Raw genomic sequence first — 19,499 nt, forward strand, 5'->3', positions numbered from 1 at the left:
AGTAATAATAATAATATGCCATTTAGCAGACGCTTTTATCCAAAGCGACTTACAGTCATGCGTGCATACATTTTTTTTTTTTTGTGTATGGGTGGTCCCGGGGATCGAACCCACTACCCTGGCGTTACAAGCGCCGTGCTCTACCAGCTGAGCTACAGAGGACCATCAGCACGATCAGATTAACTGTTTTGTACAGATAATTATCAGACTCAAGTTACAAATGCTGGTAAACACTTAAATACATTTAGTTTCCATTAGTTTCACTAAAGTATTGTACTGGGCCTTTACTAGTCCTGTATTAGCGGACCGACGTAGACATCTTGGGCACTGATTTCATTAGTATTCTACGGTAACAGAAGCCAATATAATAGCATAGTGTAACGTTACTGTTACACCAAAAACGCCACGTAATTTCTTGACATTTTAGGATGTTTAGTTGAACGGCCCAAACAAAAGATTTCATGCGGCCAAACCCGGACGACGCTGGGCCAATTATGCGCCGCACCAATGGGACTATGTGAGAGCTTGTTGTGTATTTCAATGAGGGCATATACAGTATAATTCATAGGATAACTGAAACAGCAGTCTGCTATGTGTTGCACACACCTTTAACTGATCTGTTGGGAAACACAGATGCAGGTGTGGCTACCTTTGCGCGTTCTGAATACATTTCATCCAACGCTGAAAAACCCTCCCACTTGCTTGCCGACAGTTTTTCATTCAATGGGGTTTTCAGTACATTTAGCTTAAGCCATCCCTTTTAAATACGGTGTACCTTTTAATTATAATTTTGTCCACAGACTCACTGGAATACATGGAGAGAACGGGTTCACAGTACAGAGATCAATGAAAGAAAGCCATCTATGCATATTCGTCTCCGTTTCAACACCAACTGGTAGATTTTAAAAAATACTTCGATTTTGTAGATTATTTAGACAAAATGTAGGGTTATCAAAGTATGTATGAATAAGAAAAAAAAAACGGGTTGGAAAGCCTTTACGCCTAAATATATTGATGGGGGAAAAAATACAGTGGTTTGACTCATCCTGAAAGTTGTCATATTCAAGTTCAATCCATGAAATATTGGAATGTGGGGGGAAAAAAAGTGTACGATAGGGGTTGAACAATAATCTCATAAATCGACACTAATTCTCACTAATCATGGAACTGAATGACAACGGTCCAGTTATCGTAAACCAGGTTTAACCAGCTACTTGTAGTCTGAGTCCCATAATGATTCAAATAGGCAACGTGTCCCAAATTACTGCACAATGTTAGCCAAACATGATCCAGTAATACTGAGCGACCCTCAGGACGGTGGCTCCCCCCGATAGCGGCTAATATTTAAACATGATAAACTGTAAAATAAAAATAAAATGGGAGAAAAGCCCGGGCATATGAGACATTCTAAAGCGCATACATCAACCCAGCGTTACTGCTTGGGTCTCCAAATTTCATCCACACAGATGAAGACAATTACAATTCTTGAATAACAGCACAGCTATTTATTAATCAAATCTGTAAAATTGCAGTGCATAGAGAATGCCGTTATTTCTATTCGGAAAAAATATGCTTTTTCCCCCCCCACTTGGAACCGGCAGGTTCACTAAACCTTATTCATGGTTTCCTCAAGCATAAAAGGTGGTAGAACGATGAGGGGAATTAAGTCACGGTCCGAATATGAACATACCTCCGCCACCACACCGTCATTTATTCTAGCCTAACAGTAGGTGAAAGCGTGCTATTCTCATGCTTAAACTCCCAAGGTCAGAATAGGCATAGAGAGAAAATGGTGTTCTATTTACAGTGCCTAAGGAAAGTATTCAGACCCCTTGACTTTCTCCCTGACATTTTGTTACGTTACAGCCTTATTCTAACCCTCGTCGCTCAATGGGAGCGTTGCTGCACAGCCATTTTCAGGCGTCTCCAAGAGATGTTAAGATGGGGTTCAAGTCCGGCCTCTGGCAGGGCCACTCAGGGGCTTGAGCCTCGACTGAAACCCACCCCGTATTACCCAGGTCCCCCTTGTAGTTACACAACTTTAAAATACCCCTAGACACCAAAAAGCCTCCCGCCACCCCACCCAGACAACATTGAACAGTACAGGTAGGAAGGAGTCTCAGACAGGAAGTCATGTCAGAACACATGTGCATTTTTATTGGGAGTTTAGTCAGTGTACAAGTTGGCCCCCACGGTGGTCCCTCTGGCACCCCTCTGACCCCCCCCCCCTCCAGCAGAGGTCACGCTCGGGTTCATTTGCATAAACAAAACAAAAAATTAAACAGGACCAAGACTTTAAGGCTGAAAGTACAAAAAAAAAAAACAGACGACATCGTGACATAATTTACATACAAGCCATACTACCCCATGTTAAAGTATGCCGTGGCAGGAGGGTCGGAGTGGACAGCCTTCACAGAGGCAAATACCTGTTCTGAACAAAAGTTTAACAATTGGAATGACTGGAAAGAAAAGAGAATGTACATGTGTTTTGTTTTTTTAAAGTCCTCAGCTGCATGGTTGTAGAATCTCAGGGTCCTCAATTTACTCGAGCCTTTCACCCGTTCCAGTTGTTTTTTTTTGTTTTTTTCTCTCCTCCAGATCCTGAGTCAAAAGCGCCAAAATAACAGAAGCCATGCCAATGAGACTGAGAAGCTGGGTTGGGCTCACTCTGCGGCCCTCTCCCTCCGGGGGGGGTGTGTGTCTTGTGGCAGAGCTGAAGTGGTAGTCGGGTCGGTATGGGATGGGGGAACAGTCTGTTTAGAAGCATTTGCGGTGGACGATGGAGGGGCCAGACTCGTCGTACTCCTGCTTGCTGATCCACATCTGCTGGAAGGTGGAGAGAGAAGCCAGGATGGAGCCTCCGATCCACACAGAGTACTTGCGCTCTGGAGGGGCGATGATCTGGAGAGAGGAGAGACAGAGAGAGGAGAGAGAGAGAGAGAGAGACGCTGGGTTAGATTAACACGCTTTTTGACTGCAGTACTAAACTCTGACCACACGGTGGCAGCAGAGACATGAGGTTAGAGAACAGGTAAGGGACAGGACTTGGATCATCTCTACTGGATACTTTAAGTTGTGCATTGTTTTGCTGTTGGAAGGTCTGAATTGGATAACTTTTACTGTATTAGACTACTGTAACAGCGGATGTCCTGGCCTTCTATATAAAGGGGCCTGGAGGCTAAGCCTAGTAGGTGTGAGGTAATACTGGTGTTGACAGGGCAGGACATCAGATTGGATGACTGGCATCAGCCCCTAGTCGGTAGTTGTTGTGGACAGGCAGCTATCAGTAGTTATTCTAACCTTGATCTTCATGGTGGAGGGGGCCAGAGAGGTGATCTCCTTCTGCATACGGTCAGCGATGCCGGGGTACATGGTGGTGCCTCCAGAGAGCACCGTGTTGGCGTACAGGTCCTTACGGATGTCAACGTCGCACTTCATGATGGAGTTGTAGGTGGTCTCGTGGATGCCGCAAGACTCCATACCTGGGGAGAGAGAGAGGAGACAACACGGCCGTCACGACAGGGGGCTCACAAGACTGTCGGCCTGATCCGATTGGCTGTTGTAGAGTGCTAGTTTTTAAAAAAAAGACTCACCGAGGAAGGATGGCTGGAAGAGGGCCTCTGGGCAGCGGAACCTCTCGTTGCCGATGGTGATGACCTGTCCGTCGGGCAGCTCGTAGCTCTTCTCCAGAGAGGAGGAGGACGCGGCGGTGCCCATCTCCTGCTCGAAGTCCAGCGCCACGTAGCACAGCTTCTCCTTGATGTCGCGCACGATTTCCCTCTCGGCCGTGGTGGTGAAGCTGTAGCCTCGCTCCGTCAGGATCTTCATGAGGTAGTCCGTCAGGTCGCGTCCGGCCAGGTCCAGACGCAGGATGGCGTGGGGCAGAGCGTAGCCCTCGTAGATGGGCACCGTGTGGGTCACGCCGTCGCCGGAGTCCATGACGATACCGGTGGTACGGCCAGAGGCGTACAGGGAAAGCACAGCCTGGATGGCCACGTACATGGCGGGGGTGTTGAAGGTCTCAAACATGATCTGGAGAGGAGAGAGAGGGGAGCGAGGGATGAGTCATGGTGCTGGAGGAATACAGTAGGGGGGATGGAGTCATGGTGCTGGAGGAATACAGTAGAGGGGGGGGATGGAGTCATGTGATGGAGGAATACAGTAGAGGGGGGGGATGGAGTCATGGTGCTGGAGGAATACAGTAGAGGGGGGGGGATGGAGACATGGTGCTGGAGGAATACAGTAGAGGGGGGGATGGAGTATTGGTGATGGAGGAATACAGTAGTCACAGCACAACATGCGATAGTGAGTCGAGGGAAACGTTAGTGGAGAGAAAAACTGTTCAGAAACACAGCAGTCATTCCTACTGGTCAGTGTAGGTCAATTACAGACCGCTGTAGTATTAGTGTTGCTGTAACTGTTACAGTAACTCAAAAAAATCCAACTAGCAGAGTGCCATCTTATTGTTATCAATAACATAAATCGTTTTAAAAGTGCTGCAACTTGTTCTATACGCCCATAATCAGTCATCATTAAAGCCAGCAGGGTGCCGAGGCATAACACAGGCAGGAGAAAGACCTGCACCTTCCAGAGAGACGGGACAAATCAGCTGTCAGAAGAGAGAGGGGGGTCCTGGAGGAGAGGAGGAGGAGAGTGTGAGGAAGATGGAGGATCGGGGGGCAGAACGGAGGAACAGTAAAAAGGGAAAGGAAGAGGTGGTGAGTGACGTACCTGGGTCATCTTCTCCCTGTTGGCTTTGGGGTTGAGGGGGGCCTCAGTGAGCAGGACGGGGTGCTCCTCTGGTGCCACTCTCAGCTCGTTGTAGAAGGTGTGATGCCAGATTTTCTCCATGTCGTCCCAGTTGGTGACGATGCCGTGCTCAATGGGGTACTTCAGGGTCAGGATACCCCTCTTGCTCTGGGCCTCGTCTCCCACGTAGCTGTCTTTCTGGCCCATCCCAACCATCACTCCCTGAAGACAGATACAGGGTTAGCGTATATACACACAAACACTAACTAAGCAATGCGCTCAATAGTGAGTCTGAATACATTGAGAACGTGCGCGGGGCCGGTTGTAAGCAGCCCCACTTCTCAGGGATGTGATCAAAACTATGAGAGCATCCCATCCCATATTCTAGTCACTAGGCCTATAATTATAACGGTAAACAGTCAAATCAAACAACAATTCGTAATGTTTAACTGAAAATGTATGTTCCAAAGCCCATCTAGTGAGGTTTGTTTACATTCGTGCATTTGTAATAATAATGGGTACATTTCCGGTAAAACCCTCGGTCCTCACCTGATGCCTGGGACGACCGACGATGGAGGGGAAGACAGCACGAGGCGCGTCGTCTCCGGCGAATCCAGCTTTGCACATACCGGATCCGTTGTCAACAACCAGTGCGGCGATTTCATCTTCCATTTTGAACTGCAAAAGAAAGAAAAAAACGGAAAATAAACTGTTAGAAACCCACACGTTTGACGAAAAGAGCGTCAACCCTCAGAAACACTTCCGCAACAGCGGCCCTTGTGACGAGAAGGCGTCACTTCCTGTCAGGGTGCAATTACAGTGTTTTGGCCACTAGGTGGAAACCGCGCCGCGCCGCGCCCTCCGCTCCGCCAGACAAAGGGAAGGCGACGCTGTATTCTGATGTTACCATATAAGGACATGTTGAGAGAGTTTCAGCAGCTTTGCGGTGCGCAGGGCCACAACGACAAGGTTCAAGCAGAAAGCAACATTTTGACATTTACAAACCCCGGACGTGACCACTCCCTCTACCAAGTGTATTTCCCCACCCCACCCCGCCATTTTATTACCCCAAACGGAACCGAGAACACAAGACGACCGCGGAATCGGACTTAATGTGCGTCATGACTTGGAATAAACCGCTTAAAAAAAACTCGGCACTTCCTTTCAATATGCAATTCAAGTATTACTCCCTTCAAAAGCTTTGATTACTGCTAGAGGGGCTCCAACAAAGAGAATAACCAACAACTATTCGCCAGAATTATTAATTCAGTTTTATGCAGCTAACGTTAACCAAACTGCCAGACCAGTGCTGTTAAAAAAAAAACTGCCTGGCGAGAGGCCATTTCCTGCTGGCCACACCTTGATAACAGATGAAGTTTTGCAACCCTTCCTCCCTTGCTGGCCGGTTTACCGTGAACGTTACTGACTAACCGCTCAGGGACTATGACGACCATGCCCCCGTCCATACAACCCAAATACTGGTGAGGTAGCTGGCTAACCGGTCAAGTTATAATGACCAGCACGGCTTAGTACTACAGGCCAGTAACGTTTAGTGGGTCTAACGTCCAGTTCCCTAACTGTGTGTGGAGGCTGAAGGGCGGTGGTAATAATTATTATTATTATATTATTATATTAAGGGCGGTGTTAACATGCTACTAAGCTAACTAGCTACCAGGATAAACTAGGTCGCACCCCGCCTCAGGAAGTACAAAGACCCCAGTCCTAGAGCCCCTTTACCGGGGATCCAACGGCCGGTAAAATAATCAGTTAACACATGAATATGTCGACAAAAATATATATATGTTTCATGCAGGTGACCGTTGTAGAAGAGTATGAGTCAACCGGTTATTGATTACCTAACAAGTCACGCATTTGCACCTGCGAGCCGCATATCCGCTCCATTAACTACATCTCCCATTTCAAAACGTTAACATGTTTCAAAGCCAGCCGAAACATGCTCAGTCAACACATCTGAAGATAATTATCCATGTGCATTACTTCAAAAACAGCACGTCAGACAGACTAGCTACCTCAAAATCATACAAAGAGCCTCGTGGTTCATGTCCTCGCTATCTATGTAAGAAACCGTATTAAAATCATCTAAAAATATGCAACCAGAGCCGTGTTTACTTTGTATCTGTCGTCAAACTACGCCATTTAATACTTGATATGTGTCGTTAATCTTACCTTTTGGTTGGGGGGGAGGGGTTGTCGATGTTAGGAAACCGGTTTCAAGGTTAATTATATCCCGCCGGTGACTGCGCTCAAAGTGAACCGGGACCCGGTGGGCGCGTGCTTTTTATCTCCGGTCAGATGCCCGGCTCGAGCCATAAAAGGTAAACTTTCGGATTCGCGCGATCTGATTGGTCCGACGTCACGCCGCTGCTGGCTGCACTCACCAACCGGTTAAACGCCCCTCTCTCTCTCTCTCTCTCTCTCTCTCTCTCTCTCTCTCTCTCTCTACCGACTTTAAGAGAAAAGGAGGAAAAGGAATGAGGGGAAAATCAAATGGAAGATGTGAAATGTTTTCTGAGGCCTACAGAACACAGCCGAGCCCCCCCGTTTTTAAAGTTTAGCGGTAGTGGCCAGTTCGGGGCTGGAGTTTGAACCGTCAGGGCTCACAGTTTCCCCTGGGTTTTGTGTGTAGTGAAGAGCGGTCAGTGTAACTCAAAAAGTGTTAACTGGCATAGCACAGCTAGCTAACTGCTACACCCAAACAAACAGACATACAGGAGTTTACTACAGGCAGCACTATTCCAGCTCCAGGCGTGTTAATTACACACTCATAGGCCTTACACCACTCCTCACGTGATGCACCCTAACTCCTAGCCCCCTAGCCCTAACCAGCTGGCTAGCGGTGGGGGTGTTGTTCTGTTGTTCACTGGGAGCAGGCTTCGGCCTAGTAGCCCTCTCTTTCACACACAGACACACCCACAGCCCCAGTGGACACTTTACACCTAGGCTGAAAGAGTAGAGTAGAGTAGTCTACAGGTTAGAGTAGAGTAGAGTAGAGTAGTCTGCAGGTTAGAGTAGAGTAGAGTAGTCTGCAGGTTAGAGTAGAGTAGAGTAGTCTGCAGGTTAGAGTAGAGTAGAGTAGTCTGCAGGTTAGAGTAGAGTAGAGTAGTCTACAGGTTAGAGTAGAGTAGAGTAGTCTGCAGGTTAGAGTAGAGTAGAGTAGAGTAGTCTGCAGGTTAGAGTAGAGTAGAGTAGTCTGCAGGTTAGAGTAGAGTAGAGTAGTCTGCAGGTTAGAGTAGAGTAGAGTAGTCTACAGGTTAGAGTAGAGTAGAGTAGTCTGCAGGTTAGAGTAGAGTAGAGTAGTCTGCAGGTTAGAGTAGAGTAGAGTAGTCTGCAGGTTAGAGTAGAGTAGAGTAGTCTGCAGGTTAGAGTAGAGTAGAGTAGTCTACAGGTTAGAGTAGAGTAGAGTAGTCTACAGGTTAGAGTAGAGTAGAGTAGTCTACAGGTTAGAGTAGAGTAGAGTAGTCTACAGGTTAGAGTAGAGTAGAGTAGAGTAGTCTGCAGGTTAGAGTAGAGTAGAGTAGAGTAGTCTGCAGGTTAGAGTAGAGTAGTCTACAGGTTAGAGTAGAGTAGAGTAGTCTGCAGGTTAGAGTAGAGTAGAGTAGTCTGCAGGTTAGAGTAGAGTAGAGTAGTCTGCAGGTTAGAGTAGAGTAGAGTAGTCTGCAAGTTAGAGTAGAGTAGAGTAGTCTGCAGGTTAGAGTAGAGTAGAGTAGAGTAGAGTAGAGTAGAGTAGTCTGCAGGTTAGAGTAGAGTAGAGTAGTCTGCAAGTTAGAGTAGAGTAGAGTAGTCTGCAGGTTAGAGTAGAGTAGAGTAGTCTGCAGGTTAGAGTAGAGTAGAGTAGTCTACAGGTTAGAGTAGAGTAGAGTAGAGTAGTCTGCAGGTTAGAGTAGAGTAGAGTAGAGTAGTCTGCAGGTTAGAGTAGAGTAGTCTACAGGTTAGAGTAGAGTAGAGTAGTCTGCAGGTTAGAGTAGAGTAGAGTAGTCTGCAGGTTAGAGTAGAGTAGAGTAGTCTGCAGGTTAGAGTAGAGTAGAGTAGTCTGCAAGTTAGAGTAGAGTAGAGTAGTCTGCAGGTTAGAGTAGAGTAGAGTAGAGTAGAGTAGAGTAGAGTAGTCTGCAAGTTAGAGTAGAGTAGTCTGCAGGTTAGAGTAGAGTAGAGTAGAGTAGAGTAGAGTAGAGTAGTCTGCAAGTTAGAGTAGAGTAGAGTAGTCTACAGGTTAGAGTAGAGTAGAGTAGTCTACAGGTTAGAGTAGAGTAGAGTAGTCTACAGGTTAGAGTAGAGTAGAGTAGTCTACAGGTTAGAGTAGAGTAGAGTAGTCTACAGGTTAGAGTAGAGTAGAGTAGAGTAGTCTGCAGGTTAGAGTAGAGTAGAGTAGTCTGCAGGTTAGAGTAGAGTAGAGTAGTCTGCAGGTTAGAGTAGAGTAGAGTAGTCTGCAGGTTAGAGTAGAGTAGAGTAGTCTACAGGTTAGAGTAGAGTAGAGTAGTCTGCAGGTTAGAGTAGAGTAGAGTAGAGTAGTCTGCAGGTTAGAGTAGAGTAGAGTAGTCTGCAGGTTAGAGTAGAGTAGAGTAGTCTGCAGGTTAGAGTAGAGTAGAGTAGTCTACAGGTTAGAGTAGAGTAGAGTAGTCTGCAGGTTAGAGTAGAGTAGAGTAGTCTGCAGGTTAGAGTAGAGTAGAGTAGTCTGCAGGTTAGAGTAGAGTAGAGTAGTCTGCAGGTTAGAGTAGAGTAGAGTAGTCTACAGGTTAGAGTAGAGTAGAGTAGTCTACAGGTTAGAGTAGAGTAGAGTAGTCTACAGGTTAGAGTAGAGTAGAGTAGTCTACAGGTTAGAGTAGAGTAGAGTAGAGTAGTCTGCAGGTTAGAGTAGAGTAGAGTAGAGTAGTCTGCAGGTTAGAGTAGAGTAGTCTACAGGTTAGAGTAGAGTAGAGTAGTCTGCAGGTTAGAGTAGAGTAGAGTAGTCTGCAGGTTAGAGTAGAGTAGAGTAGTCTGCAGGTTAGAGTAGAGTAGAGTAGTCTGCAAGTTAGAGTAGAGTAGAGTAGTCTGCAGGTTAGAGTAGAGTAGAGTAGAGTAGAGTAGAGTAGAGTAGTCTGCAGGTTAGAGTAGAGTAGAGTAGTCTGCAAGTTAGAGTAGAGTAGAGTAGTCTGCAGGTTAGAGTAGAGTAGAGTAGTCTGCAGGTTAGAGTAGAGTAGAGTAGTCTGCAGGTTAGAGTAGAGTAGAGTAGAGTAGAGTAGAGTAGAGTAGTCTGCAAGTTAGAGTAGAGTAGTCTGCAGGTTAGAGTAGAGTAGAGTAGAGTAGAGTAGAGTAGAGTAGTCTGCAAGTTAGAGTAGAGTAGTCTGCAGGTTAGAGTAGAGTAGAGTAGAGTAGAGTAGTCTGCAGGTTAGAGTAGAGTAGAGTAGAGTAGAGTAGAGTAGAGTAGTCTGCAGGTTAGAGTAGAGTAGAGTAGAGTAGAGTAGAGTAGAGTAGTCTGCAGGTTAGAGTAGAGTAGAGTAGAGTAGAGTAGTCTGCAGGTTAGAGTAGAGTAGAGTAGAGTAGAGTAGAGTAGAGTAGTCTGCAGGTTAGAGTAGAGTAGAGTAGAGTAGAGTAGTCTACAGGTTAGAGTAGAGTAGAGTAGTCTACAGGTTAGAGTAGAGTAGAGTAGTCTGCAGGTTAGAGTAGAGTAGAGTAGTCTGCAAGTTAGAGTAGAGTAGAGTAGTCTGCAGGTTAGAGTAGAGTAGAGTAGTCTGCAGGTTAGAGTAGAGTAGAGTAGTCTGCAAGTTAGAGTAGAGTAGAGTAGTCTGCAGGTTAGAGTAGAGTAGAGTAGTCTGCAGGTTAGAGTAGAGTAGTCTGCAAGTTAGAGTAGAGTAGAGTAGTCTACAGGTTAGAGTAGAGTAGAGTAGTCTGCAGGTTAGAGTAGAGTAGAGTAGTCTGCAAGTTAGAGTAGAGTAGAGTAGTCTGCAGGTTAGAGTAGAGTAGAGTAGAGTAGTCTGCAGGTTAGAGTAGAGTAGAGTAGTCTGCAGGTTAGAGTAGAGTAGAGTAGTCTGCAGGTTAGAGTAGAGTAGAGTAGAGTAGTCTGCAGGTTAGAGTAGAGTAGAGTAGTCTGCAGGTTAGAGTAGAGTAGAGTAGTCTGCAGGTTAGAGTAGAGTAGAGTAGTCTGCAGGTTAGAGTAGAGTAGAGTAGAGTAGTCTGCAGGTTAGAGTAGAGTAGAGTAGTCTGCAGGTTAGAGTAGAGTAGAGTAGTCTGCAGGTTAGAGTAGAGTAGAGTAGTCTGCAGGTTAGAGTAGAGTAGAGTAGAGTAGTCTGCAGGTTAGAGTAGAGTAGAGTAGTCTGCAGGTTAGAGTAGAGTAGAGTAGTCTGCAGGTTAGAGTAGAGTAGAGTAGTCTGCAGGTTAGAGTAGAGTAGAGTAGAGTAGTCTGCAGGTTAGAGTAGAGTAGAGTAGTCTGCAGGTTAGAGTAGAGTAGAGTAGTCTGCAGGTTAGAGTAGAGTAGAGTAGTCTGCAGGTTAGAGTAGAGTAGAGTAGAGTAGTCTGCAGGTTAGAGTAGAGTAGTCTGCAGGTTAGAGTAGAGTAGAGTAGTCTGCAGGTTAGAGTAGAGTAGAGTAGTCTGCAGGTTAGAGTAGAGTAGAGTAGAGTAGTCTGCAGGTTAGAGTAGAGTAGAGTAGTCTACAGGTTAGAGTAGAGTAGAGTAGAGTAGTCTACAGGGTTAGAGTAGAGTAGAGTAGAGTAGTCTACAGGTTAGAGTAGAGTAGAGTAGTCTACAGGTTAGAGTAGAGTAGAGTAGAGTAGTCTACAGGTTAGAGTAGAGTAGAGTAGAGTAGTCTACAGGTTAGAGTAGAGTAGAGTAGTCTACAGGTTAGAGTAGAGTAGAGTAGTCTACAGGTTAGAGTAGAGTAGAGTAGTCTACAGGTTAGAGTAGAGTAGAGTAGTCTACAGGTTAGAGTAGAGTAGAGTAGAGTAGAGTAGAGTAGAGTAGTCTACAGGTTAGAGTAGAGTAGAGTAGAGTAGTCTGCAGGTTAGAGTAGAGTAGAGTAGTCTGCAGGTTAGAGTAGAGTAGAGTAGAGTAGAGTAGAGTAGAGTAGAGTAGTCTACAGGTTAGAGTAGAGTAGAGTAGAGTAGTCTGCAGGTTAGAGTAGAGTAGAGTAGTCTGCAGGTTAGAGTAGAGTAGAGTAGAGTAGAGTAGTCTGCAGGTTAGAGTAGAGTAGAGTAGTCTGCAGGTTAGAGTAGAGTAGAGTAGAGTAGAGTAGAGTAGAGTAGTCTACAGGTTAGAGTAGAGTAGAGTAGAGTAGTCTGCAGGTTAGAGTAGAGTAGAGTAGTCTGCAGGTTAGAGTAGAGTAGAGTAGAGTAGAGTAGTCTGCAGGTTAGAGTAGAGTAGAGTAGTCTACAGGTTAGAGTAGAGTAGAGTAGTCTGCAGGTTAGAGTAGAGTAGAGTAGAGTAGAGTAGAGTAGTCTGCAGGTTAGAGTAGAGTAGAGTAGTCTACAGGTTAGAGTAGAGTAGAGTAGTCTGCAGGTTAGAGTAGAGTAGAGTAGAGTAGAGTAGAGTAGTCTGCAGGTTAGAGTAGAGTAGAGTAGTCTGCAGGTTAGAGTAGAGTAGAGTAGTCTGCAGGTTAGAGTAGAGTAGAGTAGTCTACAGGTTAGAGTAGAGTAGAGTAGAGTAGTCTGCAGGTTAGAGTAGAGTAGAGTAGTCTGCAGGTTAGAGTAGAGTAGAGTAGTCTGCAGGTTAGAGTAGAGTAGAGTAGTCTACAGGTTAGAGTAGAGTAGAGTAGTCTACAGGTTAGAGTAGAGTAGAGTAGTCTGCAGGTTAGAGTAGAGTAGAGTAGTCTGCAGGTTAGAGTAGAGTAGAGTAGTCTGCAGGTTAGAGTAGAGTAGAGTAGTCTACAGGTTAGAGTAGAGTAGAGTAGAGTAGTCTGCAGGTTAGAGTAGAGTAGAGTAGTCTGCAGGTTAGAGTAGAGTAGAGTAGTCTGCAGGTTAGAGTAGAGTAGAGTAGTCTACAGGTTAGAGTAGAGTAGAGTAGTCTGCAGGTTAGAGTAGAGTAGAGTAGTCTGCAGGTTAGAGTAGAGTAGAGTAGTCTACAGGTTAGAGTAGAGTAGAGTAGTCTACAGGTTAGAGTAGAGTAGAGTAGTCTGCAGGTTAGAGTAGAGTAGAGTAGTCTGCAGGTTAGAGTAGAGTAGAGTAGTCTACAGGTTAGAGTAGAGTAGAGTAGTCTGCAGGTTAGAGTAGAGTAGAGTAGTCTGCAGGTTAGAGTAGAGTAGAGTAGTCTGCAGGTTAGAGTAGAGTAGAGTAGTCTACAGGTTAGAGTAGAGTAGAGTAGAGTAGTCTACAGGTTAGAGTAGAGTAGAGTAGAGTAGTCTACAGGTTAGAGTAGAGTAGAGTAGTCTACAGGTTAGAGTAGAGTAGAGTAGTCTGCAGGTTAGAGTAGAGTAGAGTAGTCTACAGGTTAGAGTAGAGTAGAGTAGTCTGCAGGTTAGAGTAGAGTAGAGTAGTCTGCAGGTTAGAGTAGAGTAGAGTAGTCTGCAGGTTAGAGTAGAGTAGAGTAGTCTGCAGGTTAGAGTAGAGTAGAGTAGTCTACAGGTTAGAGTAGAGTAGAGTAGAGTAGAGTAGAGTAGAGTAGTCTACAGGTTAGAGTAGAGTAGTCTGCAAGTTAGAGTAGAGTAGATACACTGTTGGTTACTGGGGGTAAGGGTTACTAGGTTAGAGAGGGAGGGGGATACTGGGGGTAAGGGTTACTAGGTTAGAGAGGGAGGGGGATACTGGGGGTAAGGGTTACTAGGTTAGAGAGGGAGGGGGATACTGGGGGTTAGGGTTACTAGGTTAGAGAGGGAGGGGGATACTGGGGGTTAGGGTTACTAAATTAGAGAGGGAGGGGTACTGTAGAGAGTGTTAGGGACCGGTTATTGGAGTGGTTTAGACCTGGTTAGTGGAGCAGGTCAGTGTTGGAGTGGTTTAGACCTGGTTAGTGGAGCGGGTCAGTGTTGGAGTGGTTTAGACCTGGTTAGTGGAGCAGGTCAGTGTTGGAGTGGTTTAGACCTGGTTAGCTCACCCTGCCCCCTGTCTTCCTGACCTAATAGCTAGCTGGGAAGAGTAGAGATTATTGACCTGCCTCCTGGTTTCCTGACCTAATAGCTAGCTGGGAAGAGTAGAGATTATTGACCAGCCCCCCTGCCTCCTGGCTTCCTGACCTAATAGCTAGCTGGGAAGAGTAGAGGCTATTTACCAGCCCCCCTGCCTCCTGGCTTCCTGACCTAATAGCTAGCTGGGAAGAGTAGAGATTATTGACCAGCCCCCCTGCCTCCTGGCTTCCTGACCTAATAGTTAGCTGGGAAGAGTAGAGATTATTGACCAGCCCCCCTGCCTCCTGGCTTCCTGACCTAATAGCTAGCTGGGAAGAGTAGAGATTATTGACCAGCCCTCCTGCCTCCTGGTTTACTGACCTGCTAGCTGGGAAGAGTAGAGATTATTGACCAGCCCTCCTGCCTCCTGGTTTACTGACCTGCTAGCTGGGAAGAGTAGAGATTATTGACCAGCTCCTCCTGGCTTCCTGACCTAATAGCTAGCTGGGAAGAGTAGAAGCTATTTACCAGCCACTTTAGTATACCCCCATCAGTATCAGAAGATTAGCTGTCTAACTGATTGTTCCTGGTCTGTAGTATACCTCCATCAGAAGATTAGCTGTCTAACTGATTGTTCCTGGTCTACAGTATACCCCCATCAGTATCAGAAGATTAGCTGTCTAACTGATTGTTCCTGGTCTACAGTATACCCCCATCAGTATCAGAAGATTAGCTGTCTAACTGATTGTTCCTGGTCTGTAGTATACCCCCATCAGTATCAGAAGATTAGCTGTCTAACTGATTGTTCCTGGTCTACAGTATACCCCCATCAGAAGATTAGCTGTCTAACTGATTGTTCCTGGTCTACAGTATACCCCCATCAGTATCAGAAGATTAGCTGTCTAACTGATTGTTCCTGGTCTACAGTATACCCCCATCAGTATCAGAAGATTAGCTGTCTAACTGATTGTTCCTGGTCTGTAGTATACCCCCATCAGTATCAGAAGATTAGCTGTCTAACTGATTGTTCCTGGTCTGTAGTATACCTCCATCAGTATCAGAAGATTAGCTGTCTAACTGATTGTTCCTGGTCTGTAGTATACCCCCATCAGTATCAGAAGATTAGCTGTCTAACTGATTGTTCCTGGTCTGTAGTATACCCCCATCAGAAGATTAGCTGTCTAACTGATTGTTCCTGGTCTACAGTATACCTCCATCAGTATCAGAAGATTAGCTGTCTAACTGATTGTTCCTGGTCTACAGTATACCCCCATCAGAAGATTAGCTGTCTAACTGATTGTTCCTGGTCTACAGTATACCCCCATCAGTATCAGAAGATTAGCTGTCTAACTGATTGTTCCTGGTCTACAGTATACCCCCATCAGAAGATTAGCTGTCTAACTGATTGTTCCTGGTCTACAGTATACCTCCATCAGAAGATTAACTGTCTAACTGATTGTTCCTGGTCTACAGTATACCCCCATCAGAAGATTAGCTGTCTAACTGATTGTTCCTGGTCTACAGTATACCTCCATCAGAAGATTAGCTGTCTAACTGATTGTTCCTGGTCTACAGTATACCCCCATCAGTATCAGAAGATTAGCTGTCTAACTGATTGTTCCTGGTCTACAGTATACCCCCATCAGTATCAGAAGATTAGCTGTCTAACTGATTGTTCCTGGTCTACAGTATACCCCCATCAGAAGATTAGCTGTCTAACTGATTGTTCCTGGTCTACAGTATACCCCCATCAGTATCAGAAGATTAGCTGTCTAACTGATTGTTCCTGGTCTACAGTATACCCCCATCAGTATCAGAAGATTAGCTGTCTAACTGATTGTTCCTGGTCTACAGTATACCCCCATCAGTATCAGAAGATTAGCTGTCTAACTGATTGTTCCTGGTCTACAGTATACCCCCATCAGAAGATTAGCTGTCTAACTGATTGTTCCTGGTCTACAGTATACCTCCATCAGTATCAGAAGATTAGCTGTCTAACTGATTGTTCCTGGTCTACAGTATACCCCCATCAGAAGATTAGCTGTCTAACTGATTGTTCCTGGTCTACAGTATACCTCCATCAGTATCAGAAGATTAGCTGTCTAACTGATTGTTCCTGGTCTACAGTATACCCCCATCAGAAGATTAGCTGTCTAACTGATTGTTCCTGGTCTACAGTATACCTCCATCAGTATCAGAAGATTAGCTGTCTAACTGATTGTTCCTGGTCTACAGTATACCCCCATCAGAAGATTAGCTGTCTAACTGATTGTTCCTGGTCTACAGTATACCCCCATCAGAAGATTAGCTGTCTAACTGATTGTTCCTGGTCTACAGTATACCCCCATCAGAAGATTAGCTGTCTAACTGATTGTTCCTGGTCTACAGTATACCTCCATCAGAAGATTAGCTGTCTAACTGATTGTTCCTGGTCTACAGTATACCCCCATCAGTATCAGAACATTAGCTGTCTAACTGATTGTTCCTGGTCTGTAGTATACCCCCATCAGTATCAGAAGATTAGCTGTCTAACTGATTGTTCCTGGTCTGTAGTATACCTCCATCAGTATCAGAAGATTAGCTGTCTAACTGATTGTTCCTGGTCTACAGTATACCTCCATCAGTATCAGAAGATTAGCTGTCTAACTGATTGTTCCTGGTCTACAGTATACCCCCATCAGAAGATTAGCTGTCTAACTGATTGTTCCTGGTCTACAGTATACCCCCATCAGAAGATTAGCTGTCTAACTGATTGTTCCTGGTCTACAGTATACCCCCATCAGTATCAGAAGATTAGCTGTCTAACTGATTGTTCCTGGTCTACAGTATACCCCCATCAGAAGATTAGCTGTCTAACTGATTGTTCCTGGTCTACAGTATACCTCCATCAGTATCAGAAGATTAGCTGTCTAACTGATTGTTCCTGGTCTACAGTATACCCCCATCAGTATCAGAAGATTAGCTGTCTAACTGATTGTTCCTGGTCTACAGTATACCTCCATCAGTATCAGAAGATTAGCTGTCTAACTGATTGTTCCTGGTCTACAGTATACCCCCATCAGTATCAGAAGATTAGCTGTCTAACTGATTGTTCCTGGTCTACAGGATACCCCCATCAGAAGATTAGCTGTCTAACTGATTGTTCCTGGTCTACAGTATACCTCCATCAGAAGATTAGCTGTCTAACTGATTGTTCCTGGTCTACAGTATACCCCCATCAGAAGATTAGCTGTCTAACTGATTGTTCCTGGTCTACAGTATACCCCCATCAGTATCAGAAGATTAGCTGTCTAACTGATTGTTCCTGGTCTACAGTATACCCCCATCAGTATCAGAAGATTAGCTGTCTAACTGATTGTTCCTGGTCTACAGTATACCCCCATCAGTATCAGAAGATTAGCTGTCTAACTGATTGTTCCTGGTCTACAGTATACCCCCATCAGAAGATTAGCTGTCTAACTGATTGTTCCTGGTCTGTAGTATACCCCCATCAGAAGATTAGCTGTCTAACTGATTGTTCCTGGTCTACAGTATACCCCCATCAGAAGATTAGCTGTCTAACTGATTGTTCCTGGTCTACAGTATACCTCCATCAGTATCAGAAGATTAGCTGTCTAACTGATTGTTCCTGGTCTACAGTATACCTCCATCAGTATCAGAAGATTAGCTGTCTAACTGATTGTTCCTGGTCTACAGTATACCTCCATCAGTATCAGAAGATTAGCTGTCTAACTGATTGTTCCTGGTCTACAGTATACCCCCATCAGTATCAGAAGATTAGCTGTCTAACTGATTGTTCCTGGTCTACAGTATACCCCCATCAGAAGATTAGCTGTCTAACTGATTGTTCCTGGTCTACAGTATACCTCCATCAGTATCAGAAGATTAGCTGTCTAACTGATTGTTCCTGGTCTACAGTATACCTCCATCAGTATCAGAAGATTAGCTGTCTAACTGATTGTTCCTGGTCTACAGTATACCTCCATCAGTATCAGAAGATTAGCTGTCTAACTTATTGTTCCTGGTCTGTAGTATACCCCCATCAGTATCAGAAGATTAGCTGTCTAACTGATTGTTCCTGGTCTACAGTATACCCCCATCAGAAGATTAGCTGTCTAACTGATTGTTCCTGGTCTACAGTATACCCCCATCAGAAGATTAGCTGTCTAACTGATTGTTCCTGGTCTACAGTATACCCCCATCAGTATCAGAAGATTAGCTGTCTAACTGATTGTTCCTGGTCTACAGTATACCCCCATCAGAAGATTAGCTGTCTAACTGATTGTTCCTGGTCTACAGTATACCCCATCAGAAGATTAGCTGTCTAACTGATTGTTCCTGGTCTACAGTATACCCCCATCAGAAGATTAGCTGTCTAACTGATTGTTCCTGGTCTACAGTATACCTCCATCAGTATCAGAAGATTAGCTGTCTAACTGATTGTTCCTGGTCTACAGTATACCTCCATCAGAAGATTAGCTGTCTAACTGATTGTTCCTGGTCTGTAGTATACCTCCATCAGAAGATTAGCTGTCTAACTGATTGTTCCTGGTCTGTAGTATACCTCCATCAGAAGATTAGCTGTCTAACTGATTGTTCCTGGTCTACAGTATACCTCCATCAGTATCAGAAGATTAGCTGTCTAACTGATTGTTCCTGGTCTACAGTATACCTCCATCAGTATCAGAAGATTAGCTGTCTAACTGATTGTTCCTGGTCTGTAGTATACCTCCATCAGAAGATTAGCTGTCTAACTGATTGTTCCTGGTCTGTAGTATACCCCCATCAGTATCAGAAGATTAGCTGTCTAACTGATTGTTCCTGGTCTGTAGTAAACCCCCATCAGTATCAGAAGATTAGCTGTCTAACTGATTGTTCCTGGTCTGTAGTATACCTCCATCAGTATCAGAAGATTAGCTGTCTAACTGATTGTTCCTGGTCTGTAGTATACCCCCATCAGTATCAGAAGATTAGCTGTCTAACTGATTGTTCCTGGTCTACAGTATACCCCCATCAGAAAATTAGCTGTCTAACTGATTGTTCCTGGTCTACAGTATACCTCCATCAGAAGATTAGCTGTCTAACTGATTGTTCCTGGTCTACAGTATACCCCCATCAGTATCAGAAGATTAGCTGTCTAACTGATTGTTCCTGGTCTACAGTATACCCCCATCAGAAGATTAGCTGTCTAACTGATTGTTCCTGGTCTACAGTATACCCCCATCAGTATCAGAAGATTAGCTGTCTAACTGATTGTTCCTGGTCTACAGTATACCCCCATCAGAAGATTAGCTGTCTAACTGATTGTTCCTGGTCTGTAGTATACCCCCATCAGTATCAGAAGATTAGCTGTCTAACTGATTGTTCCTGGTCTGTAGTATACCCCCATCAGTATCAGAAGATTAGCTGTCTAACTGATTGTTCCTGGTCTACAGTATACCTCCATCAGTATCAGAAGATTAGCTGTCTAACTGATTGTTCCTGGTCTACAGTATACCCCCATCAGAAGATTAGCTGTCTAACTGATTGTTCCTGGTCTACAGTATACCCCCATCAGTATCAGAAGATTAGCTGTCTAACTGATTGTTCCTGGTCTACAGTATACCCCCATCAGAAGATTAGCTGTCTAACTGATTGTTCCTGGTCTACAGTATACCCCCATCAGAAGATTAGCTGTCTAACTGATTGTTCCTGGTCTACAGTATACCCCCATCAGTATCAGAA

At 44.9% G+C, this 19,499-nt stretch overlaps 1 protein-coding gene across 1 annotated transcript; it reads right to left on the reverse strand.

The window, feature by feature from the left end:
* Positions 1 to 2,484: 2,484 nt before the first annotated feature.
* LOC311125786 (actin, cytoplasmic 1) lies at positions 2,485 to 7,025 on the reverse strand. The gene is made up of 6 exons (XM_084199818.1): positions 6,937 to 7,025; positions 5,299 to 5,427; positions 4,732 to 4,971; positions 3,594 to 4,032; positions 3,301 to 3,482; positions 2,485 to 2,901 (listed from the first exon to the last, which is right to left on the reverse strand). Exons 2-6 carry the CDS (start codon positions 5,419 to 5,421, stop codon positions 2,758 to 2,760), a joined length of 1,128 nt encoding a protein of 375 aa, XP_084055944.1. The 5' UTR covers positions 5,422 to 5,427; positions 6,937 to 7,025; the 3' UTR covers positions 2,485 to 2,757.
* Positions 7,026 to 19,499: the final 12,474 nt, after the last annotated feature.

This window comes from Coregonus lavaretus, assembly GCF_964263955.1.
Source record: "Coregonus lavaretus genome assembly, contig: HAP1_SCAFFOLD_7710, whole genome shotgun sequence".
In the NCBI taxonomy this organism is placed as follows: domain Eukaryota; kingdom Metazoa; phylum Chordata; class Actinopteri; order Salmoniformes; family Salmonidae; genus Coregonus; species Coregonus lavaretus.

What these genes read in the sequence shown, in the direction of transcription:
- LOC311125786 (XM_084199818.1), bottom strand. Translation starts at nt 5,421, where the DNA reads ATGGAAGATGAAATCGCCGCACTGGTTGTTGACAACGGATCCGGTATG. An exon ending in TCGGTCGTCCCAGGCATCAG is followed by an intron (nt 4,972 to 5,298) that starts GTGAGGACCGAG and finishes ATCTGTCTTCAG; the next exon opens with GGAGTGATGGTTGGGATGGG. An exon ending in ACAGGGAGAAGATGACCCAG is followed by an intron (nt 4,033 to 4,731) that starts GTACGTCACTCA and finishes TCTCCTCTCCAG; the next exon opens with ATCATGTTTGAGACCTTCAA.